The sequence below is a fragment of the Saccopteryx leptura genome, chromosome 3 (assembly GCF_036850995.1).
Source record: "Saccopteryx leptura isolate mSacLep1 chromosome 3, mSacLep1_pri_phased_curated, whole genome shotgun sequence".
NCBI lineage: Eukaryota > Metazoa > Chordata > Mammalia > Chiroptera > Emballonuridae > Saccopteryx > Saccopteryx leptura.
The window spans coordinates 120090931-120118146 of NC_089505.1; the positions used below are offsets into that span (position 1 = coordinate 120090931).

The 27216-nt window shown below is 40.0% G+C and overlaps 1 protein-coding gene and 1 pseudogene across 5 annotated transcripts in view; both read left to right on the forward strand.

Annotated features, from left to right (window-relative positions):
• Nucleotides 1-27216, forward strand: part of MAST2 (microtubule associated serine/threonine kinase 2) — a 219649-nt gene that overhangs the window by 110421 nt on the left and 82012 nt on the right. For all 5 annotated transcript variants that reach the window (XM_066376120.1, XM_066376111.1, XM_066376114.1 and 2 more), the window contains exon 4: nt 1823-1854. In XM_066376120.1, the coding sequence (XP_066232217.1) occupies nt 1823-1854 (32 nt within the window). The remainder of the gene's footprint in view (nt 1-1822; nt 1855-27216) is intronic.
• On the forward strand, nt 7768-26784 carry LOC136397270 (ras GTPase-activating protein-binding protein 1-like; annotated as a pseudogene).

The following is a 27216-nucleotide window of genomic DNA, read 5'->3' on the forward strand; positions in this document are numbered from 1 at the left end:
TTGCTTCACTTTAGCTGAGCATTGCTTGCTTGTTGTATGTGCTTTGACTGGGTGCAAGCCCAGGTTTTGAACGAGCGACCGCAGTGTTCCAGGTTGATGCTCTATCCACTGTGCGACCGCAGGCCAGGCTATACATGAGTTTTTGACTGTGTGAGGTTTGGTACCCCAATCCTCACTTTGTTCAAGGGTCAAGTGTACATCCACATAGGCAAATTTCCACAATTATAATGTTGATTGATATTAGTGGATGAATACATACACTTTGAAACTGTGTATATATACTTTAAAAACAAAACATAATTAATGAATATATGTAATAAAATATAATGACATACATGGAAAAGATAAGCAAAAATTAAGAATAGTTGTTAATGCCTGACCTGTGGTGGTGCAGTGGATAAAGCGTCAACCTGGAAACGCTGAGGTTGCCGGTTCAAAACCCTGGGCTTGCCTCGTCAAGGCACATATGGGAGTTGATGCTTCCCGCTCCTCCCCCCCCCTCCCCTCTCTATAATGAATAAATAAAAAATCTTAAAAAAAAAAAAGAATAGTTGTTAAGTAGGGAGTAGTGGGATGTGGGACTTGATAGATTTAAAAACAAGTCACAGGGGCCCCAACTGTTTTTGTAAGGATTCTTTTTCATGCCAGTGGTATGTATAGTCATCTCTTTATTTTATTATTTCCTGTACATATTTATTTGCCTGAAATGTTTTCTAATTAAAAAATAAATCTCGGCGCTGGCCGGTTGGCTCAGTGGTAGAGTGTTGGCCTGGCATGCAGGAGTCCCAGGTTCGGTTCCCGGTCAGGGCACACAGGAGAAGCACCCATCTTCTTCTCCACCCCTGCCCCTCTCCTTCCTCTCTGTCTCTCTCTTCCCCTCCCGCAGCCAAGGCTTCACTGGAGCAAAGTTGGCCCGGGCACTGAGGATGGCTCCATGGCCTCTGCCTCAGGCGCTAGAATGGCTCTGGTTGCAACAGAGTGACGCCCCAGATGGGCAGAGCATCGCCCCCTGGTGGGCATGCTGGGTGGATCCCGGTGACTGCCTCCCTGTTTCCAACTTAAGAAAAATACAAAAAAACAAACACAAAAATTAAAAAAGGTAAATCTTACCTGACCAGTGGTGGCACAGTGGATAGAGCGTCACCCAGGAAGCTGAGGACCCAGGTTTGAAACCCCGAGTTTGCTGACTTGAGTGTTGGCTCATCTGGCTTGAACATGGGCTCACTAGCTTGAGCTCAGGCTCATTGGCCTAAGCCTGGGATCATCAACATGATCCCATTGGCCCTGGCTTGAGCTCAAGTTTGTTGGCTTGAGCAAGGGGTCACTGGCTTGGCTGGAGCTCCTCTGTCAAGGCACCTATGAAAAGCAATCAGTAAGCAACTAAAGTGCCACAACTACGAGTTGATGTTTCTTATCTCTTTCCCTTCCTGTCTCTGTCTCTGTCTCTTTCTCTGTCTCTCTTGCAATTTCCTTTTATATCCCTGATGCCAATGGCATTCGACCTTACAATTCATCAGTAGTTAATGGCTGGCCTAAGGAATGCCTAGAATCTACACTGGTGAGATGGTTCCATCTGGGGAGGAAAGAAAGTGTCACAAGTATTATTCTATGACACATTCCTTTTGGGAAGGAAGAATAAAGAGGTGATACTTAAAATTTTACTTAAGTTTAATAGACAAAGGAAAAGATTGTCATTTAGAAATATTTAGTATTAGCTTTATTAAGGTAATATTCTAAATCTCTTAAGACATTTAGTGCAGACCTGTAGGACTCAGATGGGTCCTTTTTTATTTGTCTAATATGATTGTGTTTTGTTTTTCAGAAGGAGTTGAGCCTTCCAAGAAGAGGCAGCTTGTAAGTAGATGATGATTGCCATTATGGTTATGATTTATGATCTCCTGTTTAGAATTCCCTCATGGAGATTGTTCTTAGTATTACATAGAGCAATCCCATTCAAGAGTGTTTTTTTTCCTCCTGTGGATTCTTGTCTTGGCCAGGGAAGCTGGTGTGCCAGTCAACTTTTCTTGCTAAGCCATCCCTTCTCTCCATCCCTTCCTACCCCAAATCCTCTTCTCTGTGTCAATTTTTACATGACATTTAGGGAAAGCTGTTACTTAAATATACCTCACAGTCCTATACTTGTGTTTTGGGATTAATGAGCTTTAGTAAACTGAAGCTTTTTGAGAATGTTAAAGTGGAAATGACATCTATCCCATAACATGGCACTAGGAGAGAGGCCAACGTTTCTGACAGGTAGGACAAGAGCAGCAATTGAAGTTGGGGACAGGGTTGAAATAGGTCTTTTTTCACTCATTTGTTTTATTCTGGTTTCAGGGGTAGGGGAGATTGGTGAGTTATCTTTGTACTTGGATTTTTATTTCTTATATTTTTCTTGGCTTGCTTTATCTCTAAGAATTATATTGGGGCAGTACTGCAAATTTAAGAATTGTATAGAACAACGATTTTCAACATTTTTTCATCTCATGGTACACATAAACTAATTACTACAATTCAATGGCACACCAAAAAATACATTGTTTTTCAATCTGAAAAGAAAAGGTACAATTTTAATTCATTCACAGTGGACATCTGTTTTATGTTGGCTATTGTCATTTTGTTTTATTTGACAATCTAAGGGAAAAGAGGTCAGTGTCCCTGACTAAATAGGTATTGCATGTTTTAAAAATTCTTGGGGCACAGAAGCTGAAAATTACTGATCTAGAATGCTTGTTAAAATGCAGATTCTGAACTTATCTGAATTAGTATCACCATGTTGAGACCAAGAACCTGTACTTTATATACCTATACCCAACACCTACCATGATTTTGCTAAGAAGCCAACTTGGGAAACACTAAGGAAATAGAACTATGATATAATAGTGGCTTTGAAACTTTTTTTTTTTACAGAAATACGAGATTTAATTGAGATGGACACAACAGTGTTTATATTTATTTATTGAGTATATTTCATGTGTATATTGTGAGCATTTTTAAATGTATGAAACACACAGTAATTTTTTGTTACAGTTATTTTAGGATTTTGTTTTGTAAAAGTGTTTGAGTGATTTTGTCCTCTGGGAATTTTTTTTTTTTCATTTTTCCAAAGCTGGAAACAGGGAGGCAGTCAGACAGACTCCCACATGTGCCCAACTAGGATCCACCCGGCACGCCCACCAGGGGGCGATGCTCTGCCCATCCGGGGCGTCGCTCTGTTGCATCCAGAGCCATTCTAGCACCTGAGGCAGAGGCCACAGAGCCATCCCCAGCGCCCAGGCCATCTTTGCTCCAATGGAGCCTCGGCTGCGGGAGGGGAAGAGAGAGACAGAGAGGAAGGAGAGGGGCAGGGGTGGAGAAGCAGATGGGCGCTTCTCCTGTGTGCCCTGGCCAGGAATTGAAACCGGGACTCCTGCACGCCAGGCTGACGCTCTACCGCTGAGCCAGCTGGCCAGGGCCTGGGAATTTTGTAAAGCCCTTCTTCTGGTTTATGAAACTCATTGTGACTTGATATAAAGAGATTGAAGGTATGAAACAAAACTTCCAGGGTTCAGTCTTGGCTGTGTCACTTAATTAGCTTTGTAAACATAGATGAATCACTTCATCTCCTTAAAGTTCATTTGCCTTATCTATAAAATGAAGATCATGAAACCTGTTTTTCTTTTTCTTACAGCTATTAGAAGGATCATTTAATATATGTGATAGTGCTTCATATATTTTTCTTCTATAGTTCTTCATATAGTTTTCTTCATATAGTTTAGAGTTTTTGTAAACATATTGGATTAAATCTGGATACATTTTATTAAGAGCCACATTTCTTTCTTTAAATTCAGTTCTAGCCTGACCTGTGGTGGCGCAGTGGATAATGCATCAACCTGGAAATGCTGAGGTCGCCGGTTCGAAACCCTGGGCTTGCCTGGTCAAGGCACATATGGGAGTTGATGCTCCAGCTCCTCCCCCCTTCTCTCTCTCTGTCTCTCTCTCTCTCTCCCTCTCTCTCTCCTCTCTAAAAATGAATAAAGAAAAAAAAAATTCAGTTCTAGTAGTGGATCTCAATTCTAGGTTTGCAAGTGTTCTGAGTTTTCTAGAAACTGGGCAGGGCCACTACACCAAGTAGGTATGCATAACTGGAAGGAAGCAGCTATTCAGCATCGTGTTCAGTAAATATTTGTATTTGCTCACTTTCCTGCTATTTCTGGCTTTTAACTTATTTGCTTGTTTTTTGATTCCCTCTGTTTGAAAGTTCTCTGAGATTTGCCTTTTCTTTTTTTTTTTTTAATTAATTTATTTATTTATTCATTTTTAGAGAGGAGAGAGAGAGACAGAGAGAGAGAAGTGGGGGAGGAGCTGGAAGCATCAACTCCCATATGTGCCTTGACCAGGCAAGCCCAGGGTTTCGAACCGGCGACCTCAGCATTTCCAGGTCGACGCTTTATCCACTGCGCCACCACAGATCAGGCCTTTTCTTAAGATTAGGTAAACCCTGGCTGGTTGGCTCAGTGGTAGAGCGTCAGCCTGGCGTGCAGGAGTCCCGGGTTCGATTCCCGGCCAGGGCACACAGGAGAAGTGCCCATCTGCTTCTCTACTCCTCCCCTTCTCCTTCCTCTCTGTCTCTCTCTTCCCCTCCTGTAGCCCAAGGCTCCATTGGAGCAAAGTTCGCCCGGGCACTGAGGATGGCTCTGTGGCCTCTGCCTCAGGCGCTAGAATGGCTCTGGTTGCAACAGAGTGATGCCCCAGATGGGCAGAGTATCGCCTCCTGTTGGGCATGCCGGGTATATCCCTGTCGGGCGCATGCGGGAATCTGTCTGACTGCCTCCCCGTTTTCAACTTCAGAAAAATACAAAAAAAAAAAAAAAAAAAGATGAGGTAAAATGAATAAAGGCCTGAGGCAGGTAGCTTGTTTCAGGAATGTGTGCCTTTAATGAATGGCGTTTGCTGAGAAGGAGGAGGAGAAGGAAGAAAGAATATTTTGTGAAAATGATTTTTATTTGAAACTAGAGGAATTATTGGATCACTTTAGTTTTCAACTAGAGCAATCTCTTGATCATTTTTGTGGTGTCTAAAGTCAAGCCTACTCTAACTGCCTAAAATATTTAATTAATAAGGATCAGAAATAAATACTTTTTAGTAAAGTAACTCATTTAAACAATTGGTCATTCAGTAAATACACATTAATACCATCTATTATGTGTTGGGCACTAAGTTTGAGGTTATAAGATTCAATTAGACACATTCCTTTATATTGAAGACTTTTAGTTAAGCAAGCCAAAAATTCCTCACTACAAATAATAATTGTTTAATCTTTAATATTGGAAGAGTAGAAGAATTTTAATATGGAAGGAAGCCAGGAAACATGGATACTAATCTGGGCTTTGTCACTAACAAGTTCTGTGTAGTTTCAACAAGAACTATCATTTCTGGGCCTGAATTGCCTCATTGTAAAATTATCTCTGTGCTTAGTCATCTCCCAAAATAATCGAAGATCCATGATACCTGTCTGCATAGAGCAAGGCAAGTCTTTGTAGAGAATGTGCAGTAGGAGGCAAAGTGTGGCTTAGCATTTGCAGTAGAGAAGCCAAGAAAGTAAGAACTACAAAGCATAAGATGTTTGAATAAGTTTAATTAGTACTTTAAAAAGTTTGTAGTAAGTATGGAGAAGCTGATGTTAATAAAACAAGTGAATTACCATTTACTCCATTGTTTCTTGTTCTTGTAGCCTAGTCTAAAAAGTTTCTTCTTTTCCAAGTGAGAGGAGGGGAAATAGAGAGGCAGACTCCCACATATGCCCTGACTGGGATCCATCTGGCAACCCTTGTCTGGGGCCGATGCTCTGCTCACCTGTGGCCATGCTTGCAACTGAGCTATTTTTAGCACCTGAGGCAGAAGCTCCACAGAGCCATCCTTAGTGCCTAGAGCTGATGCACTAGAACCAATTGAGCCATGGCAGTGGGAGGAGAAGAAAGAGAGAGAGAGAGAGAGAGAGAGAGAGAGAGAGAGAAGGGGAAGGGGAAGGGGAAGGGGAAGGGGAAGGGGAAGGGGAAAGGGAAGGGGAAAGGGAAGGGGTGGAGAAGCAGATGGTCGCTTCTGTGTGCCCGGACTGGGGATTGAATTGAATCTGGGACATCCACACACTGGGTCAATGCTCTACTACTTGGCAAACCAGTCAGGGCCTAAAAAAATTTAAAAGTTATTAAAATTGTCATCTTAGTCTTGGTCGGAGGAGGGGTGTTACTCACATCTCTTTTTATTTCTGTCTCAGATGGCTATTGCAAAAGCAGATGCTAGTATGCCATTCCAGGTATGAAGGCCTGTTTCCTTTGGCATATTCTTTCTAGTATGTTTTATGCACACAGAGATATTTGAAGTTTGCAGCTAGTTTGTTTTTTGCTTTTGAGAGAGAGTCTGGTTTAGTTAGCATAATTTTGAAAGTACCTGAATGATATAAAACAAATGAAGTGCAGTAATTTTAGAGGCTCTCAATTGTACTTTTTCATGTAATATGGTAGTTGTGTTGAAATAGAATTCAGTAATGGAGTTTTAGATGTATGTGATATCTTGGCATTATACAAAATATACAATCTTCCATCCAACAAGAAATTCCTTCAGTATTTCCAAATTGATAAGTGGAAGTATAGCATAGAAATGAAGAGCTTTGGCTTGAGAGTCAGGCAGACCTGTGTTTGAGTCTTGGTACTACCTTTTTGGTAAAACAAGTTACTATGTTTCTATTTGTCTTTTTGCCTCCAGTCATTCATTCATTTATTCAAAGTAATCTATTTATGTATGCATATATTAAACTATATTTACTCAGTTCTTACTACAAATTATCTGGGAACATGCAGATATTCCAGTACTTTCAGCCGTTTGTGAGGTGCATTTTCACCAACGAAATAAAAGTTGGTTTAGCATCTCATTTGCATAATCGAACAACATTCTTTGACTTGTTGTTTGCTTTTCTGATGTTCTTGTTTAATTAAAAAAAGCACCAAAAGCTTTTTTTTTTTTTGTATTTTTCTGAAGCTGGAAACGGGGAGAGACAGTCAGACAGACTCCCGCATGCGCCCGACCGGGATCCACCCGGCATGCCCACCAGGGGGCGATGCTCTGCCCCTCCGGGGCGTTGCTCTTTTGTGACCAGAGCCACTCTAGCGCCTGGGGCAGAGGCCAAGGAGCCATCCCCAGCGCCCGGGCCATCTTTGCTCCATTGGAGCCTTGCTGCGGGAGGGGAAGAGAGACACAGAGAGGAAGGAGAGGGGGAGGGGTGGAGAAGCAGATGGGCGCTTCTCCTTTGTGCCCTGGCCGGGAATCGAACCCGGGACTTCTGCACGCCAGGCCGACGCTCTACCATTGAGCCAGCTGGCCAGGGCAAAAGCTTCTTTTTTTATTGCTTCATACTCATTTTGAAATATCCCCTAATTTTTATGAACAGTATATGTACAAGAACTGTCCTAGATACTGAGATACAGCAATGTTTAAGCAGACCAAGTTCCTGCTCTCTTGGAGCTCCCATGACAAAAACATGCGTGGTATTGAGTGATATGAAGAAAAATAAAACCAGATTAAGAGATATGAGGGTATGGGTTTTTGTGGGGCAGTGTTGAAATTTTAAATTTTGTTTGTTGTGTAGGAATTTTCTCATTAAGGTGATATTTGAACAGAGAATGGTGGTCTGGAATTAGTGATGTTGATAAATGTGTATATTGAACAGAAACATTCTGGATAGAGGGTACATGCAGCATATGCTACTCAAGTCCTCAGTGGGAGTATGCTGGCATGTTGGAGAACAAGGAGGCTGGGTTGGCTATTGGTGAGTGAACAGTGGTGTTGAGGTTGGGAATAGGTAGGGCACAGAAGAATATGAGACAGGGGCTGGATTTTGTAGTACTGTGCAGGCCACCGAATGGACTTTGTATTTTTATACTGATTGGGACAGAAAGTCAGTGGGTAGTTTTAAGCAGAGAAATGATGTGATCTGTTACAGGGTTTATTTTTTGAGGGGAGAGGGCAATTTGTTGTGTTGAGATATAATTCACTTAACATATAATCACCAGCTAAGAATATACAATCTAGTGGTTTTTAGTGTATTCACTAGGTTTTACAACTATTACCAGTGTCTTAATTCAGAGCATTTCATCACCCAAAAGGAAACCTCCTATTCACTAGCATCTGTTCCACATTCTGCATTTCCTCTGGCCCCTGTTAATCACTCATCTATTTTCTGTCTTAATTGATTTGCCTATTTTGGACATTACATATAATTGGAATTATATAATATGTGGCCTGCTGTATCGGGCTTCTTTCAGTTTGTGTAATTTCTTCAGGAATCATCCAGGTTTTAGCATCAGTCAATATTTTATTCCTTCTTAAGGCTAAATACTTTTTTGTATGTATGTACATTTATTTTATTTATCCATTATTTGTTGATGGACATTTCGGCTGCTTCCACCTTTTGGCTATTGTGAATAATGCTGCTATGAACATGGTTGTACAAGTATCTGTTTGAGTTTCTGCTTTCAGTTATTTTGGGTAGATACCTAGAAGTGGAATTTTTGGATTGTATGGGAATTCTGGGTTTAACTGTCTGGGGAACCACCATACTGCTTTCCGTAGCAGCTGTACCATTTTACATTCCCACCAGCAGTACACTAGAGTTCCAATTTTTCCACATCCTAGCCAACACTTTTTATTGTCCATTTTTCAAATATTAGCCATCTTAATAGGTGTGAAATGATATCTCATTGTGGTTTTAATTTGTTTTCCTAATTATTATTGGTGATGAGCATCTTTTTATGTGCTTATTGGTCATTTGTAAATCTTCTTTGGAAAAATCAAGTCCTTTAGCCATTTTTTAATTGGGTTGTTTATTTTTGTTGTTTATGAATTAAGGCCTGGGTTCAGAGAATGGGAGATGATGTCACCTGTGTAATATTTGCATTAAAAATGTTTAATGCTGAGGTCCCAGGTTTGAAACCCCGAGGTTGCTGGCTTGAACACAGGCCCACCAGCTTGACATGGTATGTGGCTTGAGCAAGGGGTCACTGGCTCAGCTGGAGCCACCTGGTCAAGGCATGTACAAGACACAATCGATGAACAGCTAAAGTGAAGCAAATGAGAGTTGATGGTTCTCATCTCTCTCCCTTCTTCTCTCTCTCTCTCTCTCCTCTCTCTCTCTCTCTCTCACACACACACACACACAAAGTTTAAGCTCAATTTAATATATGAGAAATAATCTGAAAAGTCCCAATTGAGGAGGCAATCTGTAGAACTAATCTCTACTTTTCTGGAGTCTTCAAACAATGTTATGAAAGATTTTTTATTTTTTAATTAAGGAGGTGGTCTAGATTATTGGAGACAAAAAAGACCCGGTGAGTAAAGGTTCTGCTTGATTCTTGGTTGGATCCTGGATTTTAAAAAATTGTTGAAGAACATTATTGGGACAATTGAGGAAATTTGAATGTAAAGTTTTATTCGATAATATTGTGTCAGTGTTAAACTTGTTTAGTGTGACAGTTCTGTGATGGTTCTTCCTTGTTCTTAAGCCAGGGGGATATTAATTGTGGAAGTATTTGAGGGAAGAGATGTTCTGATGCTTACAACTTACTTTCAAGTGGTCCAGCTAGTTAACAAAAAGTGTGTGTATGTGTGTGTGGTGAGAAAGGAGAGAAAAAAGCAGAGACAATAGCAAATGTAGCAAAATTAACATTTATAAGTTGTTAAATATAAGTGAAGGGATAGAGTTTTATTTAATTATTCTTGTTCCTTTTCTGATATTTTAGCTGAGGAATTAATGAGTGTTGTGTATACACTATGCTTTCAAAGAGTTTTGCTGAAAAGAGAATCACAGAAATCAGGTAATCGCTGGAAAAAGCTATGAGTTGAGTTTTCCTCCTTTTTTAAAAATATAAATGGAAGGTACTATATACATCATGTTTATATTTCAGTGAAGTTATCCAGTAAAGAAGGAAAAGCTGATGTAGGCAAGGAGGGAACAATTGCTGGAATGTTCTGTTTTTTAAAATGTTCTTGAATAGGCAAAAATTGAACACATCTCGGTAAATGTGGAGCTATTGGCCTTAGGCAGGATCTCTGACAGTTTGTTCACAGTAGCCTTAGTTGCCCTAGTTTATCTGTAAAAGATTATGCACATAAAGTGTATGGCATAGTGCCTGCAATTAAGCACATAGCTATTTGTTACTGTTTTAGAATTTAGCCCAATGCCTGTTACTAGTAAACTTTCAAAAAATGGTAGTTGTTAATTATGTTTTTATTATCAGCAGGCCATAATTACCTGTTTGAAGTTGTAAATTTTAAAGAAAAACTAATTAGTAAGATTTAAACCAAGTTAAAGGAATAATAGTGTGCATTAGAAAAGCCACAGATATTTATAGTTGGCTTTGGTCACATTAGGGAATAGACCAACTAAATTCCAACATGGGATATGAGAACATCCAAACCTGCAATGATAAGGGCTTTGTTGGGGCAAGTTGGTTATGAAAGTTTTTTTGGCTTGTCTCATACCATTTATTTTAAATGTAACTTCCTGAAATTACATCATTCTCATTTTTAGAAAGCTATTTCATGTTTAAACCCATCTGGGTATTCTCTTAACACATTTAAAAATCTAGTCCAGAATAGCAGACCTAGAGGAGTTGATAGTCTTGTTGGAAGTGTAAACTACTGGCCTGGATTATGGAAAAGAATTGAAAGAAAATGAAGTGGTAAATCTATTTGTATTTGTTTACCTAAGGTATAGGAGTATTATATTTTGATTTTTCTCAATTGAAACAGTTCTGAATGGCTTCCGTTGCCCAGCTCTGTGGAGGGCTTCCTCTTGGAACAAATAGTATTACGGTATTTTGTTGTTTGTGAATTTCAGCACAAACACCTAGTCTCTACAAATTTAGGAGTTTAATGTAATAGTGTTTATGTTTCTAGTTACCCAGAAAGTTAAGCTTTTCTAATCAAATTAAGGTTATTGTCCTATATTTTTGAAGTGTCTCTGCTTTATTTCTTTGAGGCTGTGAGCATTCAGTGGAGGTCAAGAATGGCCAGTAGGAGTGAAGAGGTAGCTGTGCACCTGTTGTGTGTATGTGTGTTTACGCGTCTACACACACAGGCACGCATATTGCTATTGGTGTCCTTTATCCCTAGAGTCCTTGGGGATAGGTATCCTTTTGCATTGTAGAATTACTAATTTGGGCAGTGGATTTGGACATCAGATATCAGATGAAAGTAAATACTATGTGTCTGCAATGATAGGCAGTGGGCAGGGAGGGGTTCCTGGGGCTTAAGAATGTGATGTGTCAAACTTTGACCCTGTGAAACTGACATGTGAAACAGTGTCATGTACTTTCCCACTCTGATGCAATTTGGTGGTATTTGCCTGGATAAATGCTTCTGGGGAATGTGCTAAAAAGAGGTACCACCTGGTACACATAGTAAACCCTTTGTGTAGTATTATTGGTGCCCTGATACAGGGCTTTAGTTTCTCTGTGGATTTTGAAAATTAGAAAATTTTGCTACCTTGAAGGACTGTGAAGACCAGACTGATAGCTTTGTGTTACATTTATAGTCTTTTAAAAATTGGGGCCCTGGCCAGTTGGCTCAGCGGTAGAGCGTCGGCCTGGCGTGCAGGAGTCCTGGGTTCGATTCCCGGCCAGGGCACACAGGAGAGGAGCCCATTTGCTTCTCCACCCCTCCCCCTCTCCTTCCTCTCTGTCTCTCTCTTCCCCTCCCGCAGCCGAGGCTCCATTGGAGCAAAGATGGCCCAGGCGCTGGGGATGGCTCTGTGGCCTCTGCCTCAGGCACTAGAATGGCTCTGGATGCAACAGAGCGACGCCCCAGAGGGGCAAAGCATCGCCCCCTGGTGGGCATGCCGGGTGGATCCCGGTCGGGCGCATGCGGGAGTCTGTCTGACTGCCTCCCCATTTCCAGCTTCGGAAAAATGAAAAAAAAAAAAAAAAGAGAGAGAAAAATTGGGCTCATATAGGAAGTGATCTCACATAGGTTCCCAGTGGGAAGGCAGCAACTGGCAGAGGTTGGCAGGGATGGAGCAACTGTCATCACTAAATTCCTAGCAGGTACCATTTTGTTGTGTAAAAAAAAAAGTTTGTGGTTTATCAGTGAGCCATAAGTATATGGACACAGGACCTGAATATTGAAAATCCTTGGTAGCCTGGTTTGTTACTGTTGTTTTGAGAATTGCTATTGTTATGCCAGTCGCACTCACTTTTATATCTCACAACTCCCAGTTCATTATAATCTACTTGGATATTTCAGAGACATATTAACTTTAGCACTTACAAGACTGAAGTCATTGTCTTTCTCAAAAACCTATTCCTTTGCCTGACCAGGTGGTGGTGCAGTGGATAGAGTGTCAAAATGGGATGTGGAGGACCCAGGTTTGAGACCCCGAGGTCGCCAACTTGAGCACGGACTCATCTGGTTTGAGCAAAGCTCACCAGCTTGGACCCAAGGTCACTGGCTTGAGCAAGTGGTTACTCAGTCTGCGGTAGCCCCATGGTCAAGGCACATATGAGAAAGCAATCCATGAACAACTAAGGTGTCAGAACGAAAAACTGATGATTGATGCTTCTCATCTCTCTCCATTCCTATCTGTCCCTCTCTGTCCCTCTCTCTCTCTCTCTCTCTCTCTCTGTCTATGTAAAAACAAACAAACAACAAAAAAAACCCAACCTACTCCTCTTATTGTCTAGTTTGTTGTCAAGATAGAAAACAATTATTCTTTTTACCTTTCTCTTCTTCACCTCCATAACTCCTATTATATCTCTCAAATCTCTTAATGCCTCTACTTCTCTCTGCTACCACTGGTATGTCTATATAGTTCAAGCCATTGTGATCTCTTGCCTCTGCTACTTTTGTAACTTACTAAGTAGTCTTTCTTTGCCTGGCATTGCTTACCCCAGTCCACCTATCTATTATACAATAGTCAGAAAAGGCTTTTTAAAGTAGATATTTGATTATTAGCTGTTTATTTAAACTTGTTTAGTGAATAGTTTATTATTCTTTGTATCACACCTGAAAGTCATGACATGGCCTATAAACCAATCTGCACAATCTGGTGGCTGCCTTTGTTTACTTATTTTGCACAGTCTGTTCTCTGTACCTGAGATGTTATTTCCCCTCTCTATACCTGGCTACCTCCTACTTGTCTATCCAGTCTCAGCTTATGTCTCACTTCCTTATGAAACACTTTTCTGATCTCACCTATCCCTAGCCTAAGTTGAGTTTCTCAGAATGTACTTTTATTAAACCCTGTACCTTTCCTTCATAGCTCTTACAATAATTGTAAATAAAGAATTGTTTGTCTGTATTTTCCTACTGGATGGTTTATTAGTATGCTTGGGGTGCCATAACAAAGTGCCACAGGCTCAGTGGTTTAACAGAAATATATTTTCTCATAGTTCTGGAGCCTGTCTAAGATCAAGGTGCCAATTTGGTCGGTTTCTGGAGAGGGTTTTCTTCGTGGCTTGTAGACAATCACCTTCTCACTGTGTGTTTACGTGGTCTTTCTTCTCTCTGTGTGTGTATAAGAGGATGAAGGAGAGAGACAGTGCATATCTTCTTGCTCCTATAAGGCCTTCAGTCTTGTCAGACGAGGGCCCTATCCTTATGACTTCATTTATCTTTATCTCCTAAAGACCCTATCTCCAAATATAGTCATATTGAGAATTAGGCCTTTAACATAAGAATTTAGAGGGGTCAATTCAGTCTATAGCAGCTGCATGAGTTCAGTACCAAGTTGTGACAACACTCTGTCTCTCAGACTAAAGTAAAGAATTTAACATATAGGTAATCACTTAGGCCTGTTCCTAGCATTTGTGTGGCTTGGGACAAGAATACACATGTAGTTATAAATGTTTTTTAAGAGTTTTAAGTAAAACTAACAAACTGTAAAATAAAATGTCCTGGCCCTGGCGTGTTTGCTCAGTGGGTAGAGCATTGGCCCACCATGTGGACATTCCAGGTTCGATATCCAGTCAGGGCACACACGAGACCATCTGCTTCTCTTTCCCTCCCTCTCACTCTTCTATTTCTCTTTCCCTCTTGCAGTCAGTGGCTGGATTGGTTCAAGCTTTGGCCCTGTGTGCTAAGGATAGCCCGATGGTCCAAGTGTTGGCCTCAGGTGGTGAGGATAGTTCGGTTGATTCGAGCACCTGCCCCAGACATGGGTTGCTGGGGGGATCCCATTTGAGGTGCACACGGGAGTCTTTTTATCCCCCATCCTCTCACTTAAAAAAATAAAATAAAATAAATAAAATAGAATGTCCTCATAATTTGAGAAATATAGTTTTATAATAAGTCATAAAAATATGTATAAAGCTATTTTTTTAAAAATGTTAAATAGTAAACTCAATATTTATTTATTTTTTTTTTTTACAGAGACAGAGAGAGGGTCAGAGAGAGGGATAGACAGGGACAGACGGACAAGAACGGAGAGATGAGAAGCATCAATCATTAGTTTTTTGTTGCGAATTGTGACACCTTAGTTGTTCGTTGATTACTTTCTCATATGTGCCTTGACCATGGGCCTTCAGCAAACCGAGTAACCCCTTGCTTGAGCCAGTGACCTTGGGTCCAAGCTGATGAGCTTTTGCTCAAACCAGATGAGCCCACGCTCAAGCTGGCGACCTCGGGGTCTCAAACCTGGGTCCTTCCGCATCCCAGTCCGACGCTCTATCCACTGCGCCACCGCCTGGTCAGGCTAAACTCAATATTAATAAGGGTACCAGGTAGATATTGTGGCCAGTTCATAAGAGCACTGAAAAAAGCACAAATTGGCCCTGGCCGGTTGGCTCAGCGGTAGAGCGTCGGCCTAGCGTGCGGAGGACCCGGGTTCGATTCCCGGCCAGGGCACATAGGAGAAGCGCCCATTTGCTTCTCCACCCCTCCGCCGCACTTTCCTCTCTGTCTCTCTCTTCCCCTCCCGCAGCCAAGGCTCCATTGGAGCAAAGATGGCCCGGGCGCTGGGGATGGCTCTGTGGCCTCTGCCTCAGGCGCTAGAGTGGCTCTGGTCGCAACATGGCGACTCCCCGGAGGGGCAGGGCATCGCCCCCTGGTGGGCAGAGCGTCGCCCCTGGTGGGCGTGCCGGGTGGATCCCGGTCGGGGCGCATGCAGGAGTCTGTCTGACTGTCTCTCCCTGTTTCCAGCTTCAAAAAAAAAAAAAAAAGAAATAAATAAAAAAAAAAAAAGAAAAAAGCACAAATTGATATGTACTAAAGAAATGTTGAAATGAATTTATAAATGGTTATAAAACGTGATTTTTATATGGGGAGAGGGGAAGTCAGTTGAACACTATACAGAATTTATTTGCGCATCTAAAGACAAGGACTATTTTGCATTGCTATCAGCTATCTATAACATACAGAGTTAAAAATAACTCAAAGGCAATAAAGGATTAGAGTCAAATAATGTATTATCTAAATAATATATAGTTTTTCATCAGGAGATTATCTTTTTTCCCTTGCTTATACCAAGTTCCCTTACAGTCTTCCCCATCCTTTTTGATTCAAAGCAAAGTATTCTCTTTTTTTTTAGATTTTATTTATTCATTCTTAGAGAGAGAGAGAAAGAGGGAGGAGGAGCAGGAAGTATCAACTCCCATATGTGCCTTGACCAGGCAAGCCCATGGTTTCAAACTGGCGACCTCAGCGTTTCTAGGTCAATGCTTTATCCACTGTGCCACCACAGGTCAGGCACATATTATTTTTGATTCTAAAACCAGGTTAGTTTCAAGTTTGGCCTGGTTATTTACATAGGGGTAGCAATAATGTTAATTTATCATATAGGCCTTCTTAAGTTTGCTGGAAATTTTATAGAGAATCTCATTAGCCCTGCCAGGTAGCTCAGTTGGTTAGAGCATCAACCACATATGCCAAGGTTGCGGGTTTTATATACGGTAAGGGCACGTAAAAGAAACAGCCAGTGAAAAAAGAAACAGCCAATGAATGTGTAAATAACTGGAACAACAAATCTATATTTCTGTTTTGCTCTTCTTTCCTCTCTAAAATCAATAAGTTAAAAAAAATTCAAAAAGAATCTCATTAAACTTTTAAAATCCTCTATTGTATTTTTAAAAAATTGTTGGTTTTTTTTTAAATTTATTGATTTTTAGAGAGAGAAGAAAGGAGAGGCAGGGAGGGAGGGAGGGAGGGAGAGAAAGAAAAACACTTGATTTCTCTTCATTGTTGTTCCACTTAATTGGTTGATTCTTATGTTCCCTGACTGGGGATCAAACCCACAATCTTGGTTGGCATATCAGGACAATGCCCTAACCAGCTGAGCTACTGGACCAGTGCTTGCTTTATTGTATTTTGTGGTTAGAAAGTCAAGATTAAGAAACCATCAGATTTCATCTGCAGTACCTATAAATATAGGTGAATTCTCTTTTTGAGGTCCCCAACATGTCCTAAGGGTCCTGAGCCTGCCAGGAAGTGACCTTCCTTATCACTGATAAGTCTAGACCCTATAAAGCCAGGTACCAGATCCATTTTCCTGGGTGGCTGTGTAAATATTGACTCCATAAAGTCAACCATAGTTCCTTAACAGTGGTTTATTATACCTGAGTTATTAATCATCATTCTAAAATACTACATTTCAGGTAAACCCTTGGTTATATAACCATTTTTTACAATATTTCAAGGAGATTTACTAATGAAATTCAGTAGAGAGAGTCAGTGAGAATCAGGTAAGAATCAGGAATGTTTGATTTTACAAAAGCAAAGATTACTAAATTGTTAAGGTTTAGATTGCTTGAGATGAAAAAGAGCAGGCTTTTTATAAATCCAGAAAACAGACATTAAGACGTATTCCAAATAACTCCAGTCATCCCTCATTAGTTATCCCTCATTAATTAATTCAGTCCTGTGTAATTCTCATTGCATTGGATCTTAGGTTAATAGTCTACTTGACTAAAAAAGAGTTCTGGAAATTCTGACTCAGTCCACTGGAATCGTCTCAACGTTGTCCACCTATCCAAGAAATGGCATTAGAAACCTGTACCCAAGAGTCTATTCTTTGAAGTGTCAATAGTTTGAAATACCTCCTACAATCCTTTTCCATTGGGGTCTCTGAGATAATCCTTTGTTGAAACACAGAGTTTGGCTTCTAGTTGATTGTGGAGCCTTCAGACTAGAATCAGTGTAAAACAAAATCTCTCTTTAGATAATACAGTAGAAACTTAAAATATTCGTGGTCAGCTTATTATTGATAATTTTAATGTAAAAAGTTTGAAGAGAGTTCATAATAAGAATAATGCAACTAACAAGGGAAGTAAGTTGTTTCTGTGGCATGCAAAACAAGAATGATAAAAGCAATTCGAAAAGTTTTAAATGTCACTAGGATTAGTGCTTTTCAAAGAAGACAGCTAATATAATATCTGATTTATAAAACATTGATGAACATAATTTTACAGAGAAAAAGAACCTTTGTATGTAATATTCATATGGCATAATATACATACTGAGAACATACCAAGACTATACTAAGGATACCAAGTAAAAAGATTCAGTGAGTCTAGATTAAGTCCTAGACATCTGTATTTTTTTAAAACTCCATTGACCTAGAAGATGCTAGATTCAAATTTTGAAAGTAAGGTTGTTACCAAGTAAGCATTTTAAATAATAATGGAAATTAAAACAAAACATTAATCTATTATTCCCTAAAATCTGGCAAAACACTATCAGGATTTATAAACAGAAACATAGATTAAAAAGTGCATTGACTGATCTCTAGGAACTTCCCATAAACTACACAATTTCTAGAATATTTTTATTAATAGCATTTTATTGTACTTGTACGTATTTAAACCAGGGAAGGCTGAGCATCTTTTCTGATTTGGTAACTTTTCCCATGAAACTCATCAATATTTAAATATCAAATAAACCTCATTATTTCTAGCACCTTCTCTATAATTGTGACAGAATACTTCTTGTGATTTTTCCAGGGGTGCTCTGGGATATCTCAAAGACAGTGTTAGGTAGTAAAAACATACTGAAAATTTTATTGTACTGTTTTCTATATTTAGAATATGATTTTGAGAAGAGTTGTCAGTGGAAAGAAAGATAGGAATGTTGGTGTTTGAGAGATGATACCCTGTTATTTAACCAAGGTGACAGTAAAACATTTCAAAAAAAAAAAAAAGATAACACACTTTTGAATGAGCACTGCTTTTTAATGAGGAACCTTTGTTTGCTTTCTTAAATAAGTAAGGACATAAACAGTCAACATAAAGCAAAGAAAATTATTCTAGTAAGACACAAAATATTTGCAATCTAGGGATATTACACAGGAAAAAAAATTCCCTTAATATTGTAGGCAAAGGTAGTAAACAGTAAATGAAGGAGACAGGTATATCAAAATTAAGCCAATTTTGCCTGACCAGGCGGTGGCGCAGTGGATAGAGCGTTGGACTAGGATGCCGAGGACCCAGGTTCGAGACCCCGAGGTCGCCAGCTTGAACTGGTTTGAGCAAAAGCTCCACAGTTTGGACCCAAGGTCTCTGGCTCAAGCAGGGGATTACTTGGTCTGCTGAAGGCTCACGGTCAAGGCACATATTAGAAAGCAATCAAGGAACAAGTAAGGTGTTGCAATGCGCAATGAAAAACTAATGATTGATGTTTCTCATCTCTCCGATCCTGTCTGTCTGTCACTGTCTGACTCTCTCTCTGTCTCTGTTAAAAAAAACAAACACAAAAAACCTCCACCAATTTTGCCAAGATTTTAACCAGTTCATGGCCTTTTAGACTTGTGGCATGGCGTTACTAGTCATGGGGGGGGGGGGGGGTTTGTCTTTATTTTTTTTCAAATTTTTTATTCTTTTATTTTTATTGAATCCAGAGAGGGGTTAGGGGGAGACAGAAGCATCAATCTGTTTCTGTATGTGCCCTGGCCAAGGACTGAACCAGCCACCTCTGCATTGCAGGACTGTGCTTCTACCAAGTGAGCCATCCAGCCAGGGCGGGAAAATCTTTTTCCAAGTTTTGTTCATTCTTCATTATTCTTCATATTCTGGACTTATTTATACTCTACTTGAGGACATTTCTTAGGGGGCCATCAAGGTCAGATTTAATTTTATAATAACACTAAGATGATATTAACATGTAATATATTTATCATTGTCATCTTTCAAATAAAGTAATAAATAAGCATTTAAAAATGTCTCAGACCACCCAGACAATCCCAATCAACCCACTGAATTATAAAGTTAATAAATGTTTTTTGAGGCACTAAGTTTTGGGATTATTTGTTGCAAGTAGTATTTTATTTTTAATTTTTATTTTTTTAGAAGAGAAGAGGGGAGATAGTGAGGCAGACTCCTGTATACAACTTGATTGGGATCCACTGGGCAACCCCATCTTGGGCTGATGCTTGAGTACTGAGCTATTTTTAGCACCTGAGACTGATGTGCTCCAACAGAGCTGTCCTCAGCACCTGGGCCACACTAGAACCAGTTGAGCTATTGGCTGTGAGAGGGGAAGAGGGAGAGAAGGGAGAGAAGGAGTGGGGAAGGAGCAGATGGTTGCCTCTCCTGTGTGCCCTGACCAGGAGAAATCAAACCCTAGATGTCTATATGCCAGGCTGATACTTGATCCACTGAGCTACTGACCAGGGCTTACAAGTAGTATTTTAGACTGAGTGTTTGTGTCCTTTCAAAGCTCATATGTTAAAGCCCTACTGCTCTTGGTGTTAGAGTTCTTGAGTTCCCCAAGATAGAAATCAAGAGGAAACCCAGAGAATTTTCTAGACAGATTTTATTAAGCTTATACCTGAACATAAGGGAGACAGTCCCAAGAGAAACAAGATTTTGGGTTAGGAGTCAGTGTGCCTGACTAAACAGTCAGGTTTTACATGTCTTAAAAATTCTTGCAGCATACCAGTGTGCTGCGGCATACTGATTGAAAATCACTGATCTATAGGATTAAAAATAATGTAATTATATTTAGGGAATAACACATTTGAATATATTATTATCAAAAATAGGTATGGATGCAGTTGTGTGAGGATTTTATTTCCTTCCTCCATGCTATGGAGCAAAGCTTGTTTCTCTCTTGTTTAGCCGTGCAGGTTTAATTGTTATGGAGAAGCCTAGTTCCCTGCTAGTTTTGAGGGAATTTGTAGGACAGTATTACACACTGCTGAACCAGACCCCAGACATGGTACACATGGAAAAAACTCTTATGCCCATGGGGGATTGAATTAAACTGGAGAGCCAGCAGATGTGCTCTATGGACGAAAAGAGCTCTGTAAGAAAGTGATGTCACAAAACGTCACCAATTGCTGCACTAAGATTGGCATGTTGATACTCATGCCTCTCTGAATGATAGTGAGATGATCCAAGTGATGGGGCTACTCTCTGATAACAGCTGGACTTTGAGGAGACCCATGCAGATATCTATCCTTGCTTCTGAGGACTCTGTTGCAAATAAGTTCTGTATTATAGTGATATCTTCAGATGCCAAGATAAGGTCTTTGGTGGCTTTGTCACTGAGCCTCAGGAGGAATCTGAGGAAGAAGTTGAGGAATCTGAAGAAAGACAGCAGATGCCTAAGGTGGTACCTGATGATTCTGTAATTTTCTATAATCAGACTTTTAGCAGTGACTTGGAAGAACATTTAGAGTAAATTGGTGCTGAACCAGAGCCTGATTCTGAACCAGACCAGAGCAAGAACCTGTACCTGAAATCCAAGAGGAAAAGTCTGAGCCAGTATTGGAAGAAACTGCTCCTGAGGATGCTAAGAGTTTTCTCCAGCACCTTCAGGCATAGCTCAGACAGTGCAGGAAGATTTGAGAACATTTTCGTGGACATCAGAGACCAGTTAGAACCTTCCACCCAGTGGAGCTGTTCCAGTTGAAGTACCAGCTTCACAGCCTTGCCTGGAGTCTAAGCCTCAATCCTGGATTCCACCACAGAGGCCTCAGAGAGACCAAAGAGTTTGAGAACAACAAATAAATGTCCCTCCCCAGAGGGTATCTAGATTAATCTGTGAGGCAAGCTTAATAAGGTAATGTTGAACCATGAAGAATTGTAAGACATCCTGACAGTTGTCAACTCTTCATTGGCGATCTGCCTTCTGAGGTGGACAAATCAGAGCTTAAAGATTTCTTTCTTTGTTTTTTTTAATAGTATAGAGGTCTTTTATTTTTTTTTTCTCTTATCATGCCATGAATTCATAGGGGATGGGTTCCAGCAGCTCTGGCTCCTTTCCATTAGCTCTCACAAAGTGTGCTTCTCTGGATGGAGTAAGCTGACACTTCTGTTGGCCTCTTTCTTTTTCTGATCATTTTCTTTCACACATTTTATCTCGGCACTTAGAGTGCTTAGTATGTTCAATTTGTACGTTAGTTCTTTTGGCAAGAATCTTGCCCTTGTTTGTTTACAACAATGCCCACCACATGCTGGGTGACATTGTAGACTCCTCCAGTTTTGCCATTGTAGCATTTGTGGGACATTCCTTTTTGAACAGTCCCATTCCCTTGATGTCTACAGTATCACCTTTCTTGTAGATTCACATGTATGTGGCCAGAGGAACCAGTCCATATGTTTTTAAAAGGCCTAGAGAAGAAATAGTGGGTGCCTCCTCTTTCCCTTTGTGTTAGTTATATTGACCAATTACTGGAAGATGGTGGCTTTGGCTGAAAAACTTAAAGGATTTCTTTTCAAGATTATGGGAATGTGGTGTAGTTGCGCATTAATATTGCTGGGAAATTACCCAATTTTGGTTTCATGATTCTGAACCTGTTAAAAATGTCCTTAGCCAACAGTCCCATCATGTTCAGAAGTAAGGTCTGTGTGACTGTGGGGAGAAGACTTGAGCTGCCCAGGGAGGGGACTGAGATAACTGTGTGCAGAGACTCAGAGGCACCTAAGGTGGGCTGATTGGTGGAACGAGAGGCCCTCTCTGTGGAGGTATGATGCAGAAACCAGGATTTGGAATGGGCAGGGAATTTCTCCAAGGCAGAGAATCGCTCTTCACTTGTCTTCATGTGGCGGTACAAACCCCACTCCTGCAGAATGGTGAATTTCTTCAACCACCCTTTGGTATCTTGCAGTGTGACCCCTCTCCTATAAACTGCTTTAGTTTATACAATTTTACTTTTTGTGTTAATGGTGTGTGTTCCCTCCCCCACCCTTTCCTCTCCTCACCTTCATTTCCTTTAGGATGAATAGATTTTTTTAAAAAAGATTTTATTTATTGAATTTAGAGAGAAGAGAGAAAGAGAGAAAGGCAGGCGGGAAGAGTGGGAAACTTCAGCTCATATTGCTTCTCATATGTACCTTCACCTGGCAAGCCAGGGCTTTCGAACTGGTGACCTCAGCATTCCAGTTCGACACTTTATCCACTGAGCCACCACAGGTCAGGCAATAAATGGATTTTTTTTTATATAAATGGATTTTTTAAAATTAATTATTTTTATTTATTTTATTTTATTTTTTTACAGAGTCAGAGAGAGAGTCAGAGTGAGGGATAGACAGGGACAGACAGACAGGAACGGAGAGATGAGAAGCATCAATCATTAGTTTTTTCGTTGCGCACTGCGACACCTTAGTTGTTCATTGATTGCTTTCTCATATGTGCCTTTACCGCGGGCCTTCAGCAGACCGAGTAACCCCTTGCTGGAGCCAGCGACCTTGGGTCCAAGCTGGTGAATTTTTTTTGCTCAAACCAGATGAGCCCACGCTCAAGCTGGTGACCTCGGGGTCTCGAACCTGGGTCTTCCGCATCCCAGTCTGACGCTCTATCCACTGCGCCACCGCCTGGTCAGGCTATAAATGGATTTTTAAAGAAGAAAACAATGACTGAATTTCCCTACTTTACTTTGCATACAGAGCCTGGAGTTGTTGGGTTTTTTTTAACAGCCATTTGCCCAAAAGAATGTGTCTCATTTATTACTGATATTTGATCTGTTTCAGTCATTGGAATATTTTTTACTTATTTTCTATTTGTTTTAAAAGTCTTTGAGAAATACAGGACATTAGTAAAAATGTTTTTTATTGATTGATTTTAGAGAGACGAAGGGTGGGAGAGAGAAAAAGTGAGAGAGAGAAAGAGAGAGGGAAGAATTCATTTGTTTTCACTTAGTTGTGCGTTCATTGGTCACTTCTCTTAAGTGCCCTGACTGGGGATTGAACCCAAAAACTTGGTGTTTTGAGAAAATGCGTTACCCGGACAGGCCCTAATATATTATACATTTTGAAGTGAAGAAAGATCCAAATTGTTTTTTCTTTTGAGAGTCATGACTACCTTCTGGTGTGGAGAGCTACACTGAAAAATTGACAATTTTGATTCTCACTGGTATGGTTAAAAACTGAATAAAAGGTGTTAGTGGGAAAAAATATATAAAGTAGTGTAAAAAATTGAAAAATTTCATACTTTCAAACAGTTCTATTTTTAGTAGTCAAAATTATTTAATTAAGCTAAAATTTAAAATTGTGATTTCTAGATACATCTAAGTACATGTTTTTATAAAAACAAAAGTGTAATTTTAGTAATTGTCCAACTATTAGTATAAAAAATTGGTCTTTGGCCTTGCATATATAATGTCTAACCCTGTGCATAAGTATATTTATTAGTAATACAAATTCTGCAAAATGTTCCTCAGCTGCCATATGACCTGGTGTGAATACTGAGCTAAATTATAAATATTTTTAGAACCAAAAACTGGAACAAAAAGAAATGTAAACCGATGTTTTGCTGTACTTGGAAAGAATACTGGCATTAGCCAAGAAATCTGTTACATTCATATTACCTGAGAGAAAGGATTTGACAGGTTAATTTGTGTTTTTGCTTATTTCTAAGACTCTGTTCTGCTGAACTACCTTATTTCAGACAGCATTTTCTCTGAATTTTGCACTTCAACAATTCATAAACAGGATTCTGACATGGTTGCTTTTTAAAAAAAGACATATAGCCTGACCAGGTGGTGGCATACTGGATAGAATGTTAGCCTAGGACACTGAGGACCCAGGTTCGAAACCCCAAGGTCACTGGCTTGTGCACGGGGTCACCGGTTTGAGTGTGGCATCATAACTATGACTCCATGGTTGCTGGGTTGAGGCCAAAGGTCACTGGCTTGAGCAACGGGTCACTGGCTCAGCTGGAACCCCCCAGTCAAGGCACATATGAGAAAGCAATCAATGAACAACTAAGGTGCTGCAACTATGAGGTGATGCTTCTTATCTCTCTCCCTTCCTGTCTATCTTTCTCTCTCTCTCTCACTGAAAAAAAAAAAGACATATAAAGAAAGATGTGGACAAGTGTTTTGGGGTCTGAACAGTATAAGTCACAAAAATGGAATTTTAGGATTTCACTTTGCCAGTGCAGAATGCCAGATTGCAAGTGACAGAGGCCACCCCATTTCTTTAATAAATTTATTTTTTGTGTGTTTGTGTTACTTTGTAGCACTTCTAAAGTGGCAGAGGCCTTTCTTGCTTGGCTTCTAGGGTGATAATACAGTCAACAAATACAGTGTGTCCGTAAGTCATGGTGTACTTTTGACTGGTCACAGGAAAGCAACAAAAGACGATAGAAACGTGAAATCTGCACCAAATAAAAGGAAAACTCTCCCAGTTTCATACCTATTCAGTGCAGTTCAATGTGGGCTCATGCACAGATTTTTTAGGGCTCCTTAGGCAACTATCCCGTATAGCCTCTACAGACTCGTCACTGACTGATGACCTACCAGAACGGGGTCTCTCCACCAAACTGCAGGTTTCCTTCAACTGCTTATCCCACCGAGTAATGTTATTCCTGTGTGGTGGCGCTTTGTTATAATCGTGCCGATATTCACATTGCACTTTGGTCATGGATTCGAATTTAGCGAGCCACAGAACACACTGAACTTCCCTCTGTACCGTCCACATCTCGACTGGCATGGCCATGGGCTGCTCCGCTGTATACATGGTATTACATCATCATCTGCACATGCACACATGCTGCCACATCTTCCTACAAAAACTGGGAGGGTTTTCCTTTTATTTGGTGTGGATTTCACATTTCTATCGTCTTTTGTTGCTTTCCTGTGACCAGTCAAAAGTGCACCATGACTTTACGGACACACTGTAGTTGTGTGAATGGATAAGAAAAGATGGATATTTTATTTTCCACACTGTAATGTGTCACCAGGGAAATGTTAAACTTTCCTGGTGCTGACAGTGCCACAGGAATATTGACATGAATGGATTTTAATGGCAATGAGTTTAAAGAAAATACTCTGTTTGGGGATATGTTAAACCCTGGGGAGAAAGAATGATATCTTCTTTGGGTCAGATGAAGGTCATAAAATACGACTCTCATTCTCTAAAAAGCAAACAAATATTTTCTGACCTCAGTATTTAAGGAGCTCTGTGCTCTCCTTCCTCTTCCAAGTTATTATTGCAGAGCAGACTAGAGAGAAATTTATTTGTTGTTGTTGTCAGACTTCTACTGAAAGATATTATAGCAAAACTTTATAACATTGTTCTAGAGATTACATTGATTCTAGAGATTACTTCAACAATTTAGGTGAAGACAGGATTTAAACTATATAATATGGGAATAATAATAATAACACATATAACATAGGGCTGTGATGAGGACTACCTGGATATTATGTGTAGAGTGCTTAGTAAGTACTTATAACTGTTGGTTACTCTTATGTCATTGTTGTTAATATTTGGTAACCTGAGCGTTGGTATTAGAGAACTGGAGAATATTGAGTAAAATTTAGGGCCCTGCCTTAACTATACTGGCTCAGCTTGGGATGGGGCTAGACCTCCTCTGGTCTTAGTTATGGGAGTGTGGACTTTGATGATGACTAACTCTGATATCATCATGGGACTTTCCCCAAATGCAATTCAGTACTTGTTGAGAGGTACTAGATTTCTGAGCGACTATTTTGTTTTCATTAGGCCTTGTAGAGAACAGGGGATTCTGAAACAGGGGCTTGGAGAGGCTAGTGATTGGGCTAGTAACCTGGCTGGCAAACTGTGGTTTGCGGCGGCTCATTGGCCCCTTGAGTGTGGCTCTTTCACAAAATACCACGTGCGGGTGCTACCTCGATAAGGAATGTACCTACCTATCTATATAGTTTAAGTTTCAAATATTTGGCTGTCAAAAGAAATTTCAGTCATTGTACTGTTGATATTTGGCTCTGTTGACTAATGAGTTTGCTTACCACTGAGCTAGTTCATGGAGAGGAAAAGTGAGGGTAACTATTAGGCAGAGTGAGTTTGCTTGGGTAATTAGAACTGTGTCTTTCAAATTTTTTAGACTATAACCCTTGGTAACAATTAGACTTTACATTTTAACCCATAACGTTTGTTTGTACTTATATTTATACATATTTCAGTAATAGATGTCACAAAGACAAATTTCACAAATGATTCTTACTGTTGCTATGTGTGAAGCACTCTATTTTCTATTTTTTTCTATTTCTCTTTAAAGAAAATGTTGGTTCTGACTTTCTAAATTGACTTCATGACTCAGTAAAGAGTTGTGACCTGTAGTTGAAGAAGCACTGGCTAGAGTATGAATTAATTCTTTGAATGTTACCCTAGAAAAACAATTTGACATACTTTGTCATCTGGATGTGTGAGAGGAGCCCATTAGAACTGGCACGTGTTCTGGAGCAGGGGACTGAGACTTTTGCTTACTCTTTGGTCTCTTTAGCTGTCAGTATTTAGCTCTACGATTTACTTGATCATTTGGCTCTCTTCATGCCAGGCTGTTTTTTCATCACATGGTTTCTTATGTGTTTGGGCTTATCTCCTCCTTTAGATTGAGAGCTAGCTCCTGGAGGGCAAGATGTATAATAATAGCCAACAGTTCTATAGTACTTCCTCTGTGCTAAGTACTTTTCTGTTTCACGTATATTAATCTCCACTACAACCTATATTTTAGGTACCTTAATTATTTTCATTCCACAGATGGGGACACTGAAGTATACAGAAGTTGATTAGCTTATCCTTAGAGTTCTTCTGCAGCTTAGCTCAGTATCTTTTGTAATATCTGGCATGTAAATGATTTTATTAATAGTTACTGAATAAACATAAATTAGTTTCTGGGCTTATTTTCTTAACTTTCCCTGTGGCTTTTCTAACCACTGGGTATTCAAGTGATTAGAGAGTTGTAGAAATTGAATATAAAATGGCTCTGGACTTTCAGAATTTGAATAATGACTGTGCTTTAAGGCCTAAACTTTAAGGCTCTGTCATCTTCCAG